Source organism: Nipponia nippon, unplaced genomic scaffold (genome assembly GCF_047370975.1).
Source record: "Nipponia nippon isolate SJK-2023a ecotype South Korea unplaced genomic scaffold, ASM4737097v1 scaffold_51, whole genome shotgun sequence".
NCBI classification, from domain to species: domain Eukaryota; kingdom Metazoa; phylum Chordata; class Aves; order Pelecaniformes; family Threskiornithidae; genus Nipponia; species Nipponia nippon.
The window spans coordinates 180435-198525 of NW_028262371.1; the positions used below are offsets into that span (position 1 = coordinate 180435).

An 18091-nucleotide genomic window follows, 5' to 3' on the forward strand; every position below is an offset into this window, starting at 1 on the left:
ATGGGGGAGGGGGGAACCCGACGGATGCTATAGGGTTGGGGGGGTCTATAAAAAAGGAGGGAATCTATAGGGGGTGGGGGTGGGGTCTGGGGGGGGGGCACCTATAGGAGGTGGGAGGGGCTATGGGGGGCGGGGGACCCCGATGGGTCCTATAGGGTTGGGGGACTCTATAGGGGATGGGGGGGTCTATAGGGGTCAGGGGGGTCTATAGGGGTCGGGGGGGACCTATAGGAGGTGGGAGGGGCTACGGGGGTGGGAGGGGCTACGGGGGTGGGGAAAGGATCTATAGGGGGTGGGCTATAGGAGGTGGGAGGGGCTGCGGGGGTGGGAGGGGCTACGGGGGTGGGGAAAGGATCTATAGGGGGTGGGCTATAGGAGGTGGGAGGGGCTGCGGGGGTGGGAGGGGCCGGCGTGACGCCGCGGTGATGTCATCAAGCCCAACGTGGGGGGCGTCGGGGGCGGATCCGTGGCCAAAGGGAGGTTGAGGGGGTCACGGTGCCGCCATCTTGGTCCGCGGTGACGTCATCAAGCCCCGTTTGGGGGCGTCCAGGGCAGATTCAGGGCCAAGGCGACGTTGGCGGCGTCACCGTGACGCCATGTTGGTCCGTGGTGACGTCATCAAGCCCAACTTTGGGGCATTTAGAGCAGATTTACGGCCAAGGAGAGGTCGACGGGGTCGTCGTGACGCCATGTTGATCCACGATGACATCATCAAGCCCAATCCGGGGGCGTTCCGGCTGGATTTGTGGCCAAATAGAGGTTGACAGGGTCATCGTGACGCCATGTTGACCACGATGACATCATCGAACCCAATTTTGGGGCATTTAGAGCAGATTTACGGCCAAGGAGAGGTTGACGGGGTCATCACGCCGCCACGGTGACATCATCAAGCCCGGTTTTGAGGCGTTAGGAGCAGATTTCTGGCCAAGGAGAGGTCGACGGGGTCACCGCGCCGCCATATTGATCCACGATGACGTCACCAAGCCCAACTTTGGGGCGTTTAGAGCAGATTTACGGCCAAGGAGAGGTTGACGGGGTCATCACGCCACCACGGTGACATCATCAAGCCCAATTTGGGGGCGTTTAGAGCAGATTTCTGGCCAAGGAGAGGTCGACGGGGTCGTCGTGACGCCATATTGATCCACGATGACGTCACCAAGCCCAACTTTGGGGCGTTTAGAGCAGATTTATGGCCAAGGAGAGGCTGACGGGGTCATCACGCCACCACGGTGACATCATCAAGCCCAATTTGGGGGCGTTTAGAGCAGATTTCTGGCCAAGGAGAGGTCGACGGGGTCGTCGTGACGCCATATTGATCCACGATGACGTCATCAAGCCCAACTTTGGGGCGTTTAGAGCAGATTTACGGCCAAGGAGAGGTTGACGGGGTCATCGTGACGCCATGTTGATCCACGATGACGTCACCAAGCCCAATTCTGAGGCATTTAGAGCAGGTTTGCGGCCAAGATGACGTCGACGGGGTCACCGCGCCGCCACGTTGGTCCCCGATGACCTCATCAACCCCCCCTTTCGGACCGCTTAGAGCCGATTTACGGCCAAAGCGGGGGGGTCGATGGCACCGCCGCCCCCAATGACATCACCTACCCCCGATCCGGGGCCGTTTCGAGCCGCCTCACGCCCGCCGCCGCCGCTATAGGGCGAGGTAGAGGGCGACGGGGCAATGGTCGCTCCCCAGGACGCGGTTGCGGATCTTGCTGTCGCAGAGGGCCCCTTCCAAGCGGCGCGAGATGACGCAATAATCCAACCGCCAGCCGACGTTGCGCTCCCGGGCCCCGCCCAAATACGTCCAAAACGTGTACGCGTGGGGAACGTCGGGATAAAGATGGCGGAAGGAGTCGAGGAAGCCGGCGTCCAGCAGCGCTCCGAAGCCTTCCCGCTCCTCCGCCGTGAAGCCGGCCGAGCGCCGGTTGGCGCGGGGGTGCCGCAGATCGATTTCGCCGTGGGCGACGTTGAGGTCGCCGCAAAGCGCCACGGGCTTGCGGGCGTCCAATCGGGTGAGGTAAGAGCGGAAGGCGGCGTCCCAGCGGCGGCGGTATTCCAAGCGGACCAATCCGCGGCCGGCGTTGGGGACGTAGGCGGCCACCACGAAGAGGGCGGGGAATTCGGCCGTCACCACCCGGCCCTCGCGGTCGTGCTCCTCCTCGCCTGCGGGGGAGGGGTGACTGGGGTGACTGGGGGGGGGTCAACCGAGGTAACTGGGAGGCGACTGGGGGCGATTGGGGGGCGACTGGGGGCAATTGGGGGGCGACTGGGGGCAACCGGGAGCAACTGGGGGGCAACTGGGGGCAATTGGGGGCGACTGGGGGGCAACTGGGGCACAACTGGGGGCAACCGGGAGCAACTGGGGGGCAACTGGGGGCAATTGGGGGGCGACTGGGGGTGACTGGGAGCAACTGGGGGGCAACTGGGGGTCAACCGAGGCAACTGGGAGGCAACTGGGGGCGATTGGGGGGCAACTGGGGGCGACTGGGGGCAATTGGGGGGCGACTGGGGGCAACCGGGAGCAACTGGGGGGCAACTGGGGGCAATTGGGGGCGACTGGGGGGCAACTGGGGCACAACTGGGGGCAACCGGGAGCAACTGGGGGCCACTGGGGGCAATTGGGGGGCGACTGGGGGTGACTGGGAGCAACTGGGGGGCAACTGGGGGTCAACCGAGGCAACTGGGAGGCAACTGGGGGCGATTGGGGGGCAACTGGGGGCGACTGGGGGCAATTGGGGGGCGACTGGGGGCAACCGGGAGCAACTGGGGGGCAACTGGGGGCAATTGGGGGCGACTGGGGGGCAACTGGGGCACAACTGGGGGCAACCGGGAGCAACTGGGGGCCACTGGGGGCAATTGGGGGGCGACTGGGGGTGACTGGGAGCAACTGGGGGGCAACTGGGGGTCAACCAAGGCAACTGGGAGGCAACTGGGGGCGATTGGGGGGCAACTGGGGGCGACTGGGGGCAATTGGGGGGCGACTGGGGGCAACTGGCAGCAACTGGGGGGCAACTGGGGGCGACTGGGGGCAATTGGGGGCGACTGGGGGGCAACTGGGGCACAACTGGGGGCAACCGGGAGCAACTGGGGGGCAACTGGGGGCGACTGGGGGCAATTGGGGGGCGACTGGGGGCGACTGGGAGCAACTGGGGGGCAACCGAGGCAACTGGGAGGCGACTGGGGGCGATTGGGGGGCAACTGGGGGCGACTGGGGGCAATTGGGGGGCGACTGGGGGCAACCGGGAGCAACTGGGGGGCAACTGGGGGCGACTGGGGGGCGACTGGGGGCAATTGGGGGCGACTGGGGGGCAACTGGGGCACAACTGGGGGCAACCGGGAGCAACTGGGGGGCAACTGGGGGCGACTGGGGGCAATTGGGGGGCGACTGGGGGCGACTGGGAGCAACTGGGGGGCAACTGGGGGTCAACCGAGGCAACTGGGAGGCGACTGGGGGCGATTGGGGGGCAACTGGGGGCGACTGGGGGCAATTGGGGGCGACTGGGGGCAACCGGGAGCAACTGGGGGGCAACTGGGGGCGACTGGGGGCGACTGGGGGCAATTGGGGGCGACTGGGGGGCAACTGGGGCACAACTGGGGGCAACCGGGAGCAACTGGGGGGCAACTGGGGGCGACTGGGGGCAATTGGGGGGCGACTGGGGGCGACTGGGAGCAACTGGGGGGCAACTGGGGGTCAACCGAGGCAACTGGGAGGCGACTGGGGGCGATTGGGGGGCAACTGGGGGCGACTGGGGGCAATTGGGGGGCGACTGGGGGCAACCGGGAGCAACTGGGGGGCAACTGGGGGCGACTGGGGGGCGACTGGGGGCAATTGGGGGCGACTGGGGGGCAACTGGGGCACAACTGGGGGCAACCGGGAGCAACTGGGGGGCAACTGGGGGCGACTGGGGGCAATTGGGGGGCGACTGGGGGCGACTGGGAGCAACTGGGGGTCAACCGAGGCAACTGGGAGGCGACTGGGGGCGATTGGGGGGCAACTGGGGGCGACTGGGGGCAATTGGGGGGCAACTGGGGGCAACCGGGAGCAACTGGGGGGCAACTGGGGGGCGACTGGGGGCAATTGGGGGCGACTGGGGGGCAACTGGGGCACAACTGGGGGCAACCGGGAGCAACTGGTGGGCAACTGGGGGCGACTGGGGGCAATTGGGGGGCGACTGGGGGCGACTGGGAGCAACTGGGGGTCAACCGAGGCAACTGGGAGGCGACTGGGGGCGATTGGGGGGCAACTGGGGGCGACTGGGGGCAATTGGGGGGCAGCTGGGGGGAACCGGGAGCAACTGGGGGGCAACTGGGGGGCGACTGGGGGCAATTGGGGGCGACTGGGGGGCAACTGGGGCACAACTGGGGGCAACCGGGAGCAACTGGGGGGCAACTGGGGGCGACTGGGGGCAATTGGGGGGCGACTGGGGGCGACTGGGAGCAACTGGGGGGCAACCGAGGCAACTGGGAGGCGACTGGGGGCGATTGGGGGGCAACTGGGGGCGACTGGGGGCAATTGGGGGGCGACTGGGGGCAACCGGGAGCAACTGGGGGGCAACTGGGGGCGACTGGGGGGCGACTGGGGGCTATTGGGGGCGACTGGGGGGCAACTGGGGCACAACTGGGGGCAACCAGGAGCAACTGGGGGGCAACTGGGGGCGACTGGGGGCAATTGGGGGGCGACTGGGGGCGACTGGGAGCAACTGGGGGCAACTGGGGGTCAACCGAGGCAACTGGGAGGCGACTGGGGGCGATTGGGGGGCAACTGGGGGCGACTGGGGGCAATTGGGGGGCGACTGGGGGCAACCGGGAGCAACTGGGGGGCAACTGGGGGCGACTGGGGGCAATTGGGGGCGACTGGGGGGCAACTGGGGCACAACTGGGGGCAACCGGGAGCAACTGGGGGGCAACTGGGGGCGACTGGGGGCAATTGGGGGGCGACTGGGGGCGACTGGGAGCAACTGGGGGTCAACCGAGGCAACTGGGAGGCGACTGGGGGCGATTGGGGGGCAACTGGGGGCGACTGGGGGCAATTGGGGGGCAACTGGGGGCAACCGGGAGCAACTGGGGGGCAACTGGGGGGCGATTGGGGGCAATTGGGTGCGACTGGGGGCGACTGGGAGCAACTGGGGGGCAACTGGGGGTCAACCGAGGCAACTGGGAGGCGACTGGGGGCGATTGGGGGGCAACTGGGGGCGACTGGGGGCAATTGGGGGGCGACTGGGGGCAACCGGGAGCAACTGGGGGGCAACTGGGGGCGACTGGGGGCGACTGGGGGCAACTGGGGGCGACTGGGGGCGACTGGGGGCAATTGGGGGCGACTGGGGGGCAACTGGGGCACAACTGGGGGCAACCGGGAGCAACTGGGGGGCAACTGGGGGGCGACTGGGGGCGACTGGGGGGCAACTGGGGCACAACTGGGGGCAACCGGCAGCAACTGGGGGTCAACCGAGGCAACTGGGGGCGACTGGGGGCAATTGGGGGGCGACTGGGGGCAACCGGGAGCAACTGGGGGGCAACTGGGGGCGACTGGGGGGCGACTGGGGGCAACTGGGGGCGACTGGGGGGCGACTGGGGGCAATTGGGGGCGACTGGGGGCAACTGGGGCACAACTGGGGGCAACCGGGAGCAACTGGGGGGCAACTGGGGGCGACTGGGGGCAATTGGGGGGCGACTGGGGGCGACTGGGAGCAACTGGGGGTCAACCGAGGCAACTGGGAGGCGACTGGGGGCGATTGGGGGGCAACTGGGGGCGACTGGGGGCAATTGGGGGGCAACTGGGGGCAACCGGGAGCAACTGGGGGGCAACTGGGGGGCGATTGGGGGCAATTGGGTGCGACTGGGGGCAATTGGGGGCGACTGGGGGGCAACTGGGGCACAACTGGGGGCAACCGGGAGCAACTGGGGGGCAACTGGGGGGCGACTGGGGGCAATTGGGGGGCGACTGGGGGCGACTGGGAGCAACTGGGGGGCAACTGGGGGTCAACCGAGGCAACTGGGAGGCGACTGGGGGCGATTGGGGGGCAACTGGGGGCGACTGGGGGCAATTGGGGGGCGACTGGGGGCAACCGGGAGCAACTGGGGGGCAACTGGGGGCGACTGGGGGGCGACTGGGGGCAACTGGGGGCGACTGGGGGCGACTGGGGGCAATTGGGGGCGACTGGGGGGCAACTGGGGCACAACTGGGGGCAACCGGGAGCAACTGGGGGGCAACTGGGGGGCGACTGGGGGCGACTGGGGGGCAACTGGGGCACAACTGGGGGCAACCGGCAGCAACTGGGGGTCAACCGAGGCAACTGGGGGCGACTGGGGGCAATTGGGGGCGACTGGGGGCAACCGGGAGCAACTGGGGGGCAACTGGGGGCGACTGGGGGCGACTGGGGGCAACTGGGGGCGACTGGGGGCGACTGGGGGCAATTGGGGGTGACTGGGGGGCAACTGGGGCACAACTGGGGGCAACCGGGAGCAACTGGGGGGCAACTGGGGGGCGACTGGGGGCAATTGGGGGGCAACTGGGGCACAACTGGGGGCAACCGGCAGCAACTGGGGGGCAACCGAGGCAACTGGGGGCGACTGGGGGCAACCAGGAGCAACTGGGGGGCGACTGGGGGCGATTGGGGGGCGACTGGGGGCGACTGGGGGCAACTGGGAGCAACTGGGGGGCAACTGGGGGGCAACTGGGGGTCAACCGAGGCAACTGGGAGGCGACTGGGGGCGATTGGGGGGCAACTGGGGGCAACTGGGGGGCAACCGAGGGTCAACCGAGGCAACTGGGGGTGACTGGGGGGCAACTGGGAGCAACTGGGGGGCAACTGGGGGTCAACCAAGGCAACTGGGGGCGACTGGGGGGCAACTGGGAGCAACTGGGGGGCAACTGGGGGTCAACCGAGGCAACGGAAAGGCAACTGGGAGCAACTGGGGGCAATTGGGGGGCAACTGGGGCACAACTGGGGGCAACTGGGGGGGAACTGGGAGCAACTGGGGGGCAACGGGGGGGCAACCGAGGCAACTGGGAGGCGACTGGGAGCAACTGGGGGCAATTGGGAGGCAACTGGGGGCAACTGGGGGGCAACAGGAAGGCGACTGGGAGCAACTGGGGGCAATTGGGGGGCAACTGGGGCACAACTGGGGGCAACTGGGGGCGACTGGGGGGCAACTGGGAGCAACTGGGGGGCAACCGAGGCAATAGGAGGCAACTGGTGGCAACTGGGAGCAACTGGGGGCAATTGGGAGGCAACTGGGAGCAACAGGGGGGTCAACCAAGGCAATGGGGGTGAACTGGGGGTCGCAGCTGGCTACTGGGAGTCCCAGGTGGCTACTGGGGGTCCTGGGTGGCTACTGGAAATCCTGGGTGACTACTTATGGGTCCTGTGCGGCTACTTATGGGTCACAGGTGGCTACTGGGAGTCCTGGGTGGCTACTTATGGGTCACAGGTGGCTACTTATGGGTCCTGGGTGGCTACTGGGGGTCCTGGGTGGCTACTTATGGGTCCTGGGTGGCTACTGGGGGTCCTGGGTGGCTACTTATGGGTCACAGGTGGCTACTTATGGCTCCTGGGTGGCTACTTATGGGTCCCGGTTGGCTACTGGGGGTCCTGGGTGGCTACTTATGGGTCCTGGGTGGCTACTGGGGGTCCTGGGTGGCTACTTATGGGTCACAGGTGGCTACTTATGGGTCCTGGGTGGCTACTGGGGGTCCTGGGTGGCTACTTATGGGTCCTGGGTGGCTATTGGGGGTCCTGGGTGGCTACTTATGGGTCACAGGTGGCTACTTATGGGTCCTGGGTGGCTACTTATGGGTCCCGGTTGGCTACTGGGGGTCCTGGGTGGCTACTGGGGGTCCTGGGTGGCTACTTATGGATTCCGGGTGGCTACTGGGGGTCCTGGGTGGCTACTGGGGGTCCTGGGTGGCTACTTATGGGTCCCGGTTGGCTACTGGGGGTCCTGGGTGGCTACTTATGGGTCCTGGGTGGCTACTTATGGGTCACAGGTGGCTACTGGGGGTCCTGGGTGGCTACTTATGGGTCCTGGGTGGCTACTGGGGGTCCTGGGTGGCTACTTATGGGTCCCGGTTGGCTACTGGGGGTCCTGGGTGGCTACTTATGGGTCACAGGTGGCTACTGGGGGTCCTGGGTGGCTACTTATGGGTCCTGGGTGGCTACTGGGGGTCCTGGGTGGCTACTTATGGGTCCCGGTTGGCTACTGGGGGTCCTGGGTGGCTACTTATGGGTCACAGGTGGCTACTGGGGGTCCTGGGTGGCTACTTATGGGTCCTGGGTGGCTACTTATGGGTCCCGGGTGGCTACTGGGGGTCCTGGGTGGTTACTTATGGGTCACAGGTGGCTACTGGGGGTCCTGGGTGGCTACTGGGGGTCCTGGGTGGCTACTTATGGGTCCTGGGTGGCTACTGGGGGTCCTGGGTGGCTACTTATGGGTCCTGGGTGGCTACTTATGGGTCACAGGTGGCTACTGGGGGTCCTGGGTGGCTACTTATGGGTCCTGGGTGGCTACTTATGGGTCACAGGTGGCTACTGGGGGTCCTGGGTGGCTACTTATGGGTCCTGGGTGGCTACTGGGGGTCCTGGGTGGCTACTTATGGGTCACAGGTGGCTACTGGGGGTCCTGGGTGGCTACTTATGGGTCCTGGGTGGCTACTTATGGGTCCTGGGTGGCTACTGGGGGTCCTGGGTGGCTACTTATGGGTCACAGGTGGCTACTGGGGGTCCTGGGTGGCTACTTATGGGTCCTGGGTGGCTACTTATGGGTCCCGGGTGGCTACTGGGGGTCCTGGGTGGTTACTTATGGGTCACAGGTGGCTACTGGGGGTCCTGGGTGGCTACTGGGGGTCCTGGGTGGCTACTTATGGGTCCTGGGTGGCTACTGGGGGTCCTGGGTGGCTACTTATGGGTCCTGGGTGGCTACTTATGGGTCACAGGTGGCTACTGGGGGTCCTGGGTGGCTACTTATGGGTCCTGGGTGGCTACTTATGGGTCACAGGTGGCTACTGGGGGTCCTGGGTGGCTACTTATGGGTCCTGGGTGGCTACTGGGGGTCCTGGGTGGCTACTTATGGGTCACAGGTGGCTACTGGGGGTCCTGGGTGGCTACTTATGGGTCCTGGGTGGCTACTTATGGGTCCCGGGTGGCTACTGGGGGTCCTGGGTGGTTACTTATGGGTCACAGGTGGCTACTGGGGGTCCTGGGTGGCTACTGGGGGTCCTGGGTGGCTACTTATGGGTCCCGGGTGGCTCGTGGAGGTCCCGGGCGGCTACTGGGAGTCGCGGGTGGCTACTGGGGGCTGGCGGGGGCTCTCACCGATGCCGTAGGTGACGCTGAGGGGCTCGTGGCGGGCCAGCAGCCCCACGCCGCTGTAGCCGGGCCGGCCCTCGGGACTGGCCCAGAACTGGTGGGGGAGCCCCGGGAGGGCTCGGACCTCGGGGGGCACGGCCCCTCCCCCGCACTTGGTCTCCTGGAGGCAGAGGACGTCGGGGGCCTCCTCCTGCACCCACTGCGGGGGGGGGGAGAGCGGTGGGGGGGGTCCCCGTCTTGGGGGGGGTGGGGGGGGGATGGGCGCCCGTTTGGGGGGGATTTGGGGGGGTTATGGGGGGATGGGCGCCCGTTTGGGGGGGATGGGTCCCATTTTGGGGGGGTTATGGGGGGATGGGCGCCCGTTTGGGGGGATGGGGGGGATGGGCGCCTGTTTGGGGGGGATTTGGGGGGGTTATGGGGGGATGGGCGCCCGTTTGGGGGGGATGGGTCCCATTTTGGGGGGGTTATGGGGGGATGGGCGCCCGTTTGGGGGGGTTATGGGGGGATGGGCGCCCGTTTGGGGGGGATGGGTCCCAGTTTGGGGGGTTATGGGGGGATGGGCGCCCGTTTGGGGGGGATGGGTCCCATTTTGGGGGGGTTATGGGGGATGGGCGCCCAATTTGGGGGGGTTGGGGGGGATGGGCGCCCAATTTGGGGGGTTGGGGGGGGATGGGCGCCCGTTTGGGGGGATGGGTCCCATTTTGGGGGGGTTATGGGGGACGGGCACCCAATTTGGGGGGATGGGCGCTCAATTTGGGGGGATGGGGGGATGGGCGCCCGTTTTGGGGGGCTGGGTCCCCTTTTGGGGGGTTGGGCCGCCTGGGGTCCCCCCTCCCCCCATTTCAGGGTCCCCCCCTTTTTCGAGCCCCCCCCTTTGCCCCCCCCTTGGGTTCCCCCTCATTTTTGCCCCCCCCGCCATTTTGCCCCCCCCGTTTTGGGCCCCCCCCCCTTTTTGGGCCCCGCCCCCATTTTGGGGTCCCCTCCCCTTTTACCCCCCATTCCCCCCCCGCCATTTTGCCCCCCCCGCCACTTTGCCCCCCTCCCCCCATATTGGCCCCCCCCCAATTTTTGCCCCCCCACCCCCATTTTGCCCCCCCGCCATTTTGCCCCCCCTATTTTTGCCCCCCCGCCATTTTGGGCCCCCCCCGCCATTTTGCCCCCCTCCCCCCATTTTGGCCCCCCCCCCGCCATTTTGCCCCCCCCATTTTGCCCCCCCCCCCGCCATTTTGGCCCCCCCCCCCGCCATTTTGCCCCCCTCCCCCCATTTTGGCCCCCCCCGCCATTTTGCCCCCCCATTTTGCCCCCCCCCGCCATTTTGGGCCCCCCCCGCCATTTTGGGCCCCCTCACCTGCAGCCCCCCCTTGCGCACCCAGGCCCGCAGCCCGTCCACGTTCCAGGAGGCCACCTTCAGGGTGAAGCGCTGGCCCCCGGGGGCCACCTCCCGGGCGGGGGGGTCCTGGTACTGGGGGGGCTCCTCCCGCCCCGCCTTGGCCGGCCGCCGCCCTGCGGGACTGGGGTCACTGGGAGGCACTGGGAGGGGACTTGGGGGGGCTGGGAGGGCACTGGGAGGGACTGGGAGGGACTGGGAGGGGATCTGGGGGCACTGGGGGGCACTGGGAGGGGACTGGGAGAGAACTGGGAGGCACTGGGGAGCTGTGGGAGGGAACTGGGAGGGACTGGGAGGGGACTGGGAGGGCACTGGGAGGGGATATGGGGGCACTGGGGAGCTGTGGGAGGGAACTGGGAGGGACTGGGAGGGGATTTGGGAGCACTGGGAGGGGACTGGGAGGGCACTGGGAGGGGATATGGGGGCACTGGGAGGGGACTGGGATGGGACTGGGAGAGAACTGGGAGGCACTGGGGAGCTGTGGGAGGGAACTGGGAGGGACTGGGAGGGGATTTGGGGGCACTGGGAGGGCACTGGGAAGGACTGGAAGGGCACTGGGAGGCACTGGCGAGCTGTGGGAGGGAATTGGGAGGGACTGGGAGGGGACTTGGGGGCACTGGGAGGGGACTGGGAGGGTGCTGGGATGGGACTGGGAAGCACTGGGAGAGAACTGGGAGGCCCTGGGAGAGAACTGGGAGGCACTGGGAGCAGACTGGGAGGGTACTGGGAGGCACTGACATCGTACTGGGAGGCACTGGGAAGGAACTGGGAGGGTACTGGGAGGCACTGAAAGGATATTGGGGGGCAGCGGGAGGGGTTTATGGGGCACTGGGAGGGAACTGGGAGGGTACTGGGAGCAAACTGGGAGGCACTGGGGCCACCTCCCGGGCGGGGGGGTCCTGGTACTGGGGGGGCTCCTCCCGCCCCGCCTTGGCCGGCCGCCGCCCTGCGGGACTGGGGTCACTGGGAGGCACTGGGAGGGGACTTGGGGGGGCTGGGAGGGCACTGGGAGGGACTGGGAGGGACTGGGAGGGGATTTGGGGGCACTGGGGGGCACTGGGAGGGGACTGGGAGAGAACTGGGAGGCACTGGGGAGCTGTGGGAGGGAACTGGGAGGGACTGGGAGGGGACTGGGAGGGCACTGGGAGGGGATATGGGGGCACTGGGGAGCTGTGGGAGGGAACTGGGAGGGACTGGGAGGGGATTTGGGAGCACTGGGAGGGGACTGGGGAGGGCACTGGGAGGGGATATGGGGGCACTGGGAGGGGACTGGGATGGGACTGGGAGAGAACTGGGAGGCACTGGGGAGCTGTGGGAGGGAACTGGGAGGGACTGGGAGGGGATTTGGGGGCACTGGGAGGGCACTGGGAAGGACTGGAAGGGCACTGGGAGGCACTGGCGAGCTGTGGGAGGGAATTGGGAGGGACTGGGAGGGGACTTGGGGGCACTGGGAGGGGACTGGGAGGGTGCTGGGATGGGACTGGGAAGCACTGGGAGAGAACTGGGAGGCCCTGGGAGAGAACTGGGAGGCACTGGGAGCAGACTGGGAGGGTACTGGGAGGCACTGACATCGTACTGGGAGGCACTGGGAAGGAACTGGGAGGGTACTGGGAGGCACTGAAAGGATATTGGGGGGCAGCGGGAGGGGTTTATGGGGCACTGGGAGGGAACTGGGAGGGTACTGGGAGCAAACTGGGAGGCACTGGGGCCACCTCCCGGGCGGGGGGGTCCTGGTACTGGGGGGGCTCCTCCCGCCCCGCCTTGGCCGGCCGCCGCCCTGCGGGACTGGGGTCACTGGGAGGCACTGGGAGGGGACTTGGGGGGGCTGGGAGGGCACTGGGAGGGACTGGGAGGGACTGGGAGGGGATTTGGGGGCACTGGGGGGCACTGGGAGGGGACTGGGAGAGAACTGGGAGGCACTGGGGAGCTGTGGGAGGGAACTGGGAGGGACTGGGAGGGGACTGGGAGGGCACTGGGAGGGGATATGGGGGCACTGGGGAGCTGTGGGAGGGAACTGCGAGGGACTGGGAGGGGATTTGGGAGCACTGGGAGGGGACTGGGAGGGCACTGGGAGGGGATATGGGGGCACTGGGAGGGGACTGGGATGGGACTGGGAGAGAACTGGGAGGCACTGGGGAGCTGTGGGAGGGAACTGGGAGGGACTGGGAGGGGATTTGGGGGCACTGGGAGGGCACTGGGAAGGACTGGAAGGGCACTGGGAGGCACTGGCGAGCTGTGGGAGGGAATTGGGAGGGACTGGGAGGGGACTTGGGGGCACTGGGAGGGGACTGGGAGGGTGCTGGGATGGGACTGGGAAGCACTGGGAGAGAACTGGGAGGCCCTGGGAGAGAACTGGGAGGCACTGGGAGCAGACTGGGAGGGTACTGGGAGGCACTGACATCGTACTGGGAGGCACTGGGAAGGAACTGGGAGGGTACTGGGAGGCACTGAAAGGATATTGGGGGGCAGCGGGAGGGGTTTATGGGGCACTGGGAGGGAACTGGGAGGGTACTGGGAGCAAACTGGGAGGCACTGGGGCCACCTCCCGGGCGGGGGGTCCTGGTACTGGGGGGCTCCTCCCGCCCCGCCTTGGCCGGCCGCCGCCCTGCGGGACTGGGGTCACTGGGAGGCACTGGGAGGGGACTTGGGGGGCTGGGAGGGCACTGGGAGGGACTGGGAGGGACTGGGAGGGGATTTGGGGGCACTGGGGGGCACTGGGAGGGGACTGGGAGAGAACTGGGAGGCACTGGGGAGATGTGGGAGGGAACTGGGAGGGACTGGGAGGGGACTGGGAGGGCACTGGGAGGGGATATGGGGGCACTGGGGAGCTGTGGGAGGGAACTGGGAGGGACTGGGAGGGGATTTGGGAGCACTGGGAGGGGACTGGGAGGGCACTGGGAGGGGATATGGGGGCACTGGGAGGGGACTGGGATGGGACTGGGAGAGAACTGGGAGGCACTGGGGAGCTGTGGGAGGGAACTGGGAGGGACTGGGAGGGGATTTGGGGGCACTGGGAGGGCACTGGGAAGGACTGGAAGGGCACTGGGAGGCACTGGCGAGCTGTGGGAGGGAATTGGGAGGGACTGGGAGGGGACTTGGGGGCACTGGGAGGGGACTGGGAGGGTGCTGGGATGGGACTGGGAAGCACTGGGAGAGAACTGGGAGGCCCTGGGAGAGAACTGGGAGGCACTGGGAGCAGACTGGGAGGGTACTGGGAGGCACTGACATCGTACTGGGAGGCACTGGGAAGGAACTGGGAGGGTACTGGGAGGCACTGAAAGGATATTGGGGGGCAGCGGGAGGGGTTTATGGGGCACTGGGAGGGAACTGGGAGGGTACTGGGAGCAAACTGGGAGGCACTGGGGCCACCTCCCGGGCGGGGGGGTCCTGGTACTGGGGGGGCTCCTCCCGCCCCGCCTTGGCCGGCCGCCGCCCTGCGGGACTGGGGTCACTGGGAGGCACTGGGAGGGGACTTGGGGGGGCTGGGAGGGCACTGGGAGGGACTGGGAGGGACTGGGAGGGGATTTGGGGGCACTGGGGGGCACTGGGAGGGGACTGGGAGAGAACTGGGAGGCACTGGGGAGCTGTGGGAGGGAACTGGGAGGGACTGGGAGGGGACTGGGAGGGCACTGGGAGGGGATATGGGGGCACTGGGGAGCTGTGGGAGGGAACTGGGAGGGACTGGGAGGGGATTTGGGAGCACTGGGAGGGGACTGGGAGGGCACTGGGAGGGGATATGGGGGCACTGGGAGGGGACTGGGATGGGACTGGGAGAGAACTGGGAGGCACTGGGGAGCTGTGGGAGGGAACTGGGAGGGACTGGGAGGGGATTTGGGGGCACTGGGAGGGCACTGGGAAGGACTGGGAGGGACTGGGAGGGGTTGGGGGCACTGGGAGGGGACTGGGAGGGTACTGGGATGGGACTGGGAAGCACTGGGAGGGCACTGGGAGAGAACTGGGAGGCACTGGGAGGGAACTGGGAGGGGATTTGGGGGCACTGGGAGGCACTGGGAGGGACTGGGAGGGGAGATGGGGGCACTGGGGGGCACTGGCAGGGGATTTGGGGGCACTGGGAGGGAACTGGGAGGCACTGGGAAGGGAGCTGGGAGTACTGGGAGGGACTGGGAGGGGATTTGGGGGCACTGGGAGGGGACTGGGAGAGAACTGGGAGGCACTGGGGAGCTGTGGGAGGGAACTGGGAGGGACTGGGAGGGGATTTGGGGGCACTGGGAGCAGACTGGGAAGCACTGGGAGCAGACTGGGAAGCACTGGAAGGGCACTGGGAGGCACTGGGGAGCTGTGGGAGGGAACTGGGAGGGACTGGGAAGGGATTTGGGGGCACTGGGAGGGGACTGGGAAGCACTGGAAGGGCACTGGGGAGCTCTGGGAGGGAATGGGAGGCACTGGGAGGCACTGGGAGCAGACTGGGAGGGACTGGGAGGGGATTTGGGGGCACTGGGAGGGACTGGGAAGGAACTGGGAGAGGAATTGGGGGAAGTGGAACAGACTGGGAGAGGATACTGGTCTATAATGGTCTATACTGGTTCATACTGGTCTGTACTGGTCCCTAGCGGTCTATATGATCCATACTGGTCTATAGTGGTCTGTACTGGTTCCTACTGGTTTGTAGGATCCATACTGGTCTACACTGGTCCATAATAGCCTGTACTGGTCCTTACTGGTCTGTCTGATCGGTATTGGTCTGTACTGGTGCATACTGGTCTGTACTGGTCCTTACTGGTCTGTATGATCGCTACTGGTCCATAATGGCCTACACTGGTTCCTACTGGTCTATGTGATCCGTACTGGTCTGCGCCGCTCCCTACTGGTTTGTAAGATCCATACTGGTCTGTACTGGTCCTTAATGGTGTGTAACAGTCTATACTGGTCTCTATTGGTTTGGATGTTCCCTACTGGTCTGTACTGGCCTATACTGGTCTGTAGCGGTCTATACTGGTCCCTACTGGTCTGTACGATCCGTACTGGTCCAAAGCAGCCTATACTGGTCCATAATAGTCTATACTGGTCCCTACTGGTCTGCACGACCTCTACTGGTCTATACTGGTTCTTACTGGTCTGCGTGATCTGTACTGGTCTGTAATGGCCTATACTGGTCTGTAGCGGTCTATACTGGTCCCTGCTGGTCTGTATGATCCGTACTGGTCCATAGTGGCCTATACTGGTCCGTAATGGTCTATACTGGTCCCTACTGGTCTGCACAACCTCTACTGGTCTGTACTGGTCTGTAATGACCTGTACCAGTCCATAATAGTTTATACTGGTCCGTACTGGTCCATACTGGTCTATACTGGTCCACAGTAGTCTGTATGATCCGTGCTGGTCTGTAGTGGCCTATACTGGTCCGTAGTGGTCTATACTGGTCCCTGCTGGTCTGTATGATCCGTACTGGTCCCAAGTGGCCTATACTGGTCCGTAATGGTTTATACTGGTGCCTACTGGTCTGCACGACCTCTACTGGTCTGTAGTGGTCTGTAATGGCCTATACCACTCCATAATGGTCTACAGTGGTCTGTACTGGCCCATACTGGTCTGTACTGGTCCACAGTAGCCTGTATGATCCGTACTGGTCTGTAGTGGCCTATACTGGTCCGTAGTGGTCTATACTGGTCCATACTGGTCTGTATGAGCTGTACTGGCCCGTAGTGGCCTATACTGGTGCGTAACGGTCTATACTGGTGCCTACTGGTCTGTATGTTCCCTACTGGTCTGTACTGGTCTACAAGCGCCTATATTGATTTGCAGGGATCTATACTGGTTTCTACTGGTCTGTACAATCTGTAAGGCTCTGTACTGGTCTATACTGGTCCGTAGTGGGCTATATTGGTCCCTACTGGTCTGCACGACCTCTACTGGTCTGTACTGGTCTGCAGTGGCCTATAGTGGTCCATATTGGTCGACACTGGTCCTTACTGGTCTGTACTAGTCCGTACTGGTCCATAGTGGCCTATACTGGTACATAATGGTCTATACTGGTCCCTAGTGGTGTATATGATCCGTACTGGTCTGTAGTGACCTACACTGCTCTGTAGTGGTCTATACTGGTCCCTACTGGTCTGCATGAGCCATGCTGGTCTATAGTGGCTTATGCTAGCCCGTAGCGGTCTATACTGGTCCTTACTGGTCTGTACGATCTGTACTGGTCCGTACTGGTCTGCAGTGGCCTATACTGGTCCACAATGATCTATACTGGTTCCCACTGCTCTGTACAATCTATACTGGTCTGTGCTGGTCTATAGTGGCCTATACTGGTCCGTAGTGGTCTATATTGGTCCCTACGGGTCTGTACGACCCATACCGGTCCATACTGGTCTATACTGGTCTGTAGTGCTCTGTACAACCCGTACTAGTCTGTAGTGGCCTACACTGGTCCCTACTGGTCTATACTGGTCCATACCCGTCTGTATGATCCCTACTGGTCCGTAATGCTCTATACTGGCCTATACTGGTCTGTAATGCCCTATACTGGTTTCTACTGGTCTGCATGATCTGTACTGGTCTGTAGTGGCCCATACTGGTCTGTCGCGGTCTATACTGGTCCCTACTGGTCTGCATGATCTCTACTGGCCTGTACTGGTCCGTCGTGGCCTGTACCGGTCTGTAATGGTGTATACTGGTCCCTGCTGGTCTGCACGACCCGTACTGGTCCGTACTGGTCCGTACTGGTCCGTACTGGTCCGCACTCACCCGCCTCCTCCCCGGCGTCGCCCTCGGCCGCCTCCTTCTTGCTGCGCTTCGGCATCGCCGCAGGCCCCGCCCCCGGCCCCGCCCCCTCGGGCTCAGGCTCCGCCCCTCGGGCTCAGGCTCCGCCCCTTCAGGCTCCGGACCCACCTCCTTCGCCCTCAGGCTCCGCCCACCGATGGGTTTGGCTCCGCCCCCTCGCCCTCAAGCCCCGCCCCTGCGGGAGGGAGACAGGCATCACCGCAGGCCCCGCCCTGCCCCCGCCGCCCGCAGCCAATCAGAGCGCGCCGCCCCGCTGTAGACACCCGCCCCCCCCCCGCCGCCCGCCCGCAGCCAATCAGCGCGCGGCGCGGTTTGAATCGGCCAATCAGCGCCCTCCCCGCCGCCCGCCCAATCAGCGCCCGCCGTGCGCGCCCCCCCCCCCCCCCCAGCGCGGCGGCCGCCGGTGACCCCCGAACCGGAGCCAATCAGCGCCCGCCGCGCCTCAAACCGGAGCCAATCAGCGGCCCCCCCCCCCCGCAGCCAATCAGCGCCCTCCGGTACCTTCGGCACCGCCCAATCGGCGCCTCCCGGTCCCCGCGGCCGGGGCCAATCAGCGGCGGCGGCGGCGGCGGCGGCGGCAGCGCGCGCCCGGGGAGGCTCCGCGTGTGCGGGGAGGGGGCGGGGCCGGAAGCGGAAGCGCCGTCGCGTCACGGGA

At 66.0% G+C, this 18091-nt stretch overlaps 1 protein-coding gene across 1 annotated transcript; it reads right to left on the reverse strand.

Annotated features, from left to right (window-relative positions):
* Window positions 1-125: 125 nt before the first annotated feature.
* Window positions 126-18071, reverse strand: APEX1 (apurinic/apyrimidinic endodeoxyribonuclease 1). The gene is made up of 5 exons (XM_087734982.1): window positions 17938-18071; window positions 17401-17611; window positions 10657-10811; window positions 9315-9507; window positions 126-2166 (listed from the first exon to the last, which is right to left on the reverse strand). Exons 2-5 carry the CDS (start codon window positions 17453-17455, stop codon window positions 1652-1654), a joined length of 918 nt encoding a protein of 305 aa, XP_087591108.1. The 5' UTR covers window positions 17456-17611; window positions 17938-18071; the 3' UTR covers window positions 126-1651.
* Window positions 18072-18091: the final 20 nt, after the last annotated feature.

Excerpts from the sequence above, each read along its gene's own strand:
- APEX1 (XM_087734982.1), bottom strand. The coding sequence starts at position 17,455 with ATGCCGAAGCGCAGCAAGAAGGAGGCGGCCGAGGGCGACGCCGGGGAG. Across the intron at positions 10,812-17,400 it reads CGACGCCGGGGAGGAGGCGG|GGCGGCGGCCGGCCAAGGCG; the intron begins GTGAGTGCGGAC and ends CCAGTCCCGCAG. Across the intron at positions 9,508-10,656 it reads TGCGCAAGGGGGGGCTGCAG|TGGGTGCAGGAGGAGGCCCC; the intron begins GTGAGGGGGCCC and ends CCCCCCCCGCAG.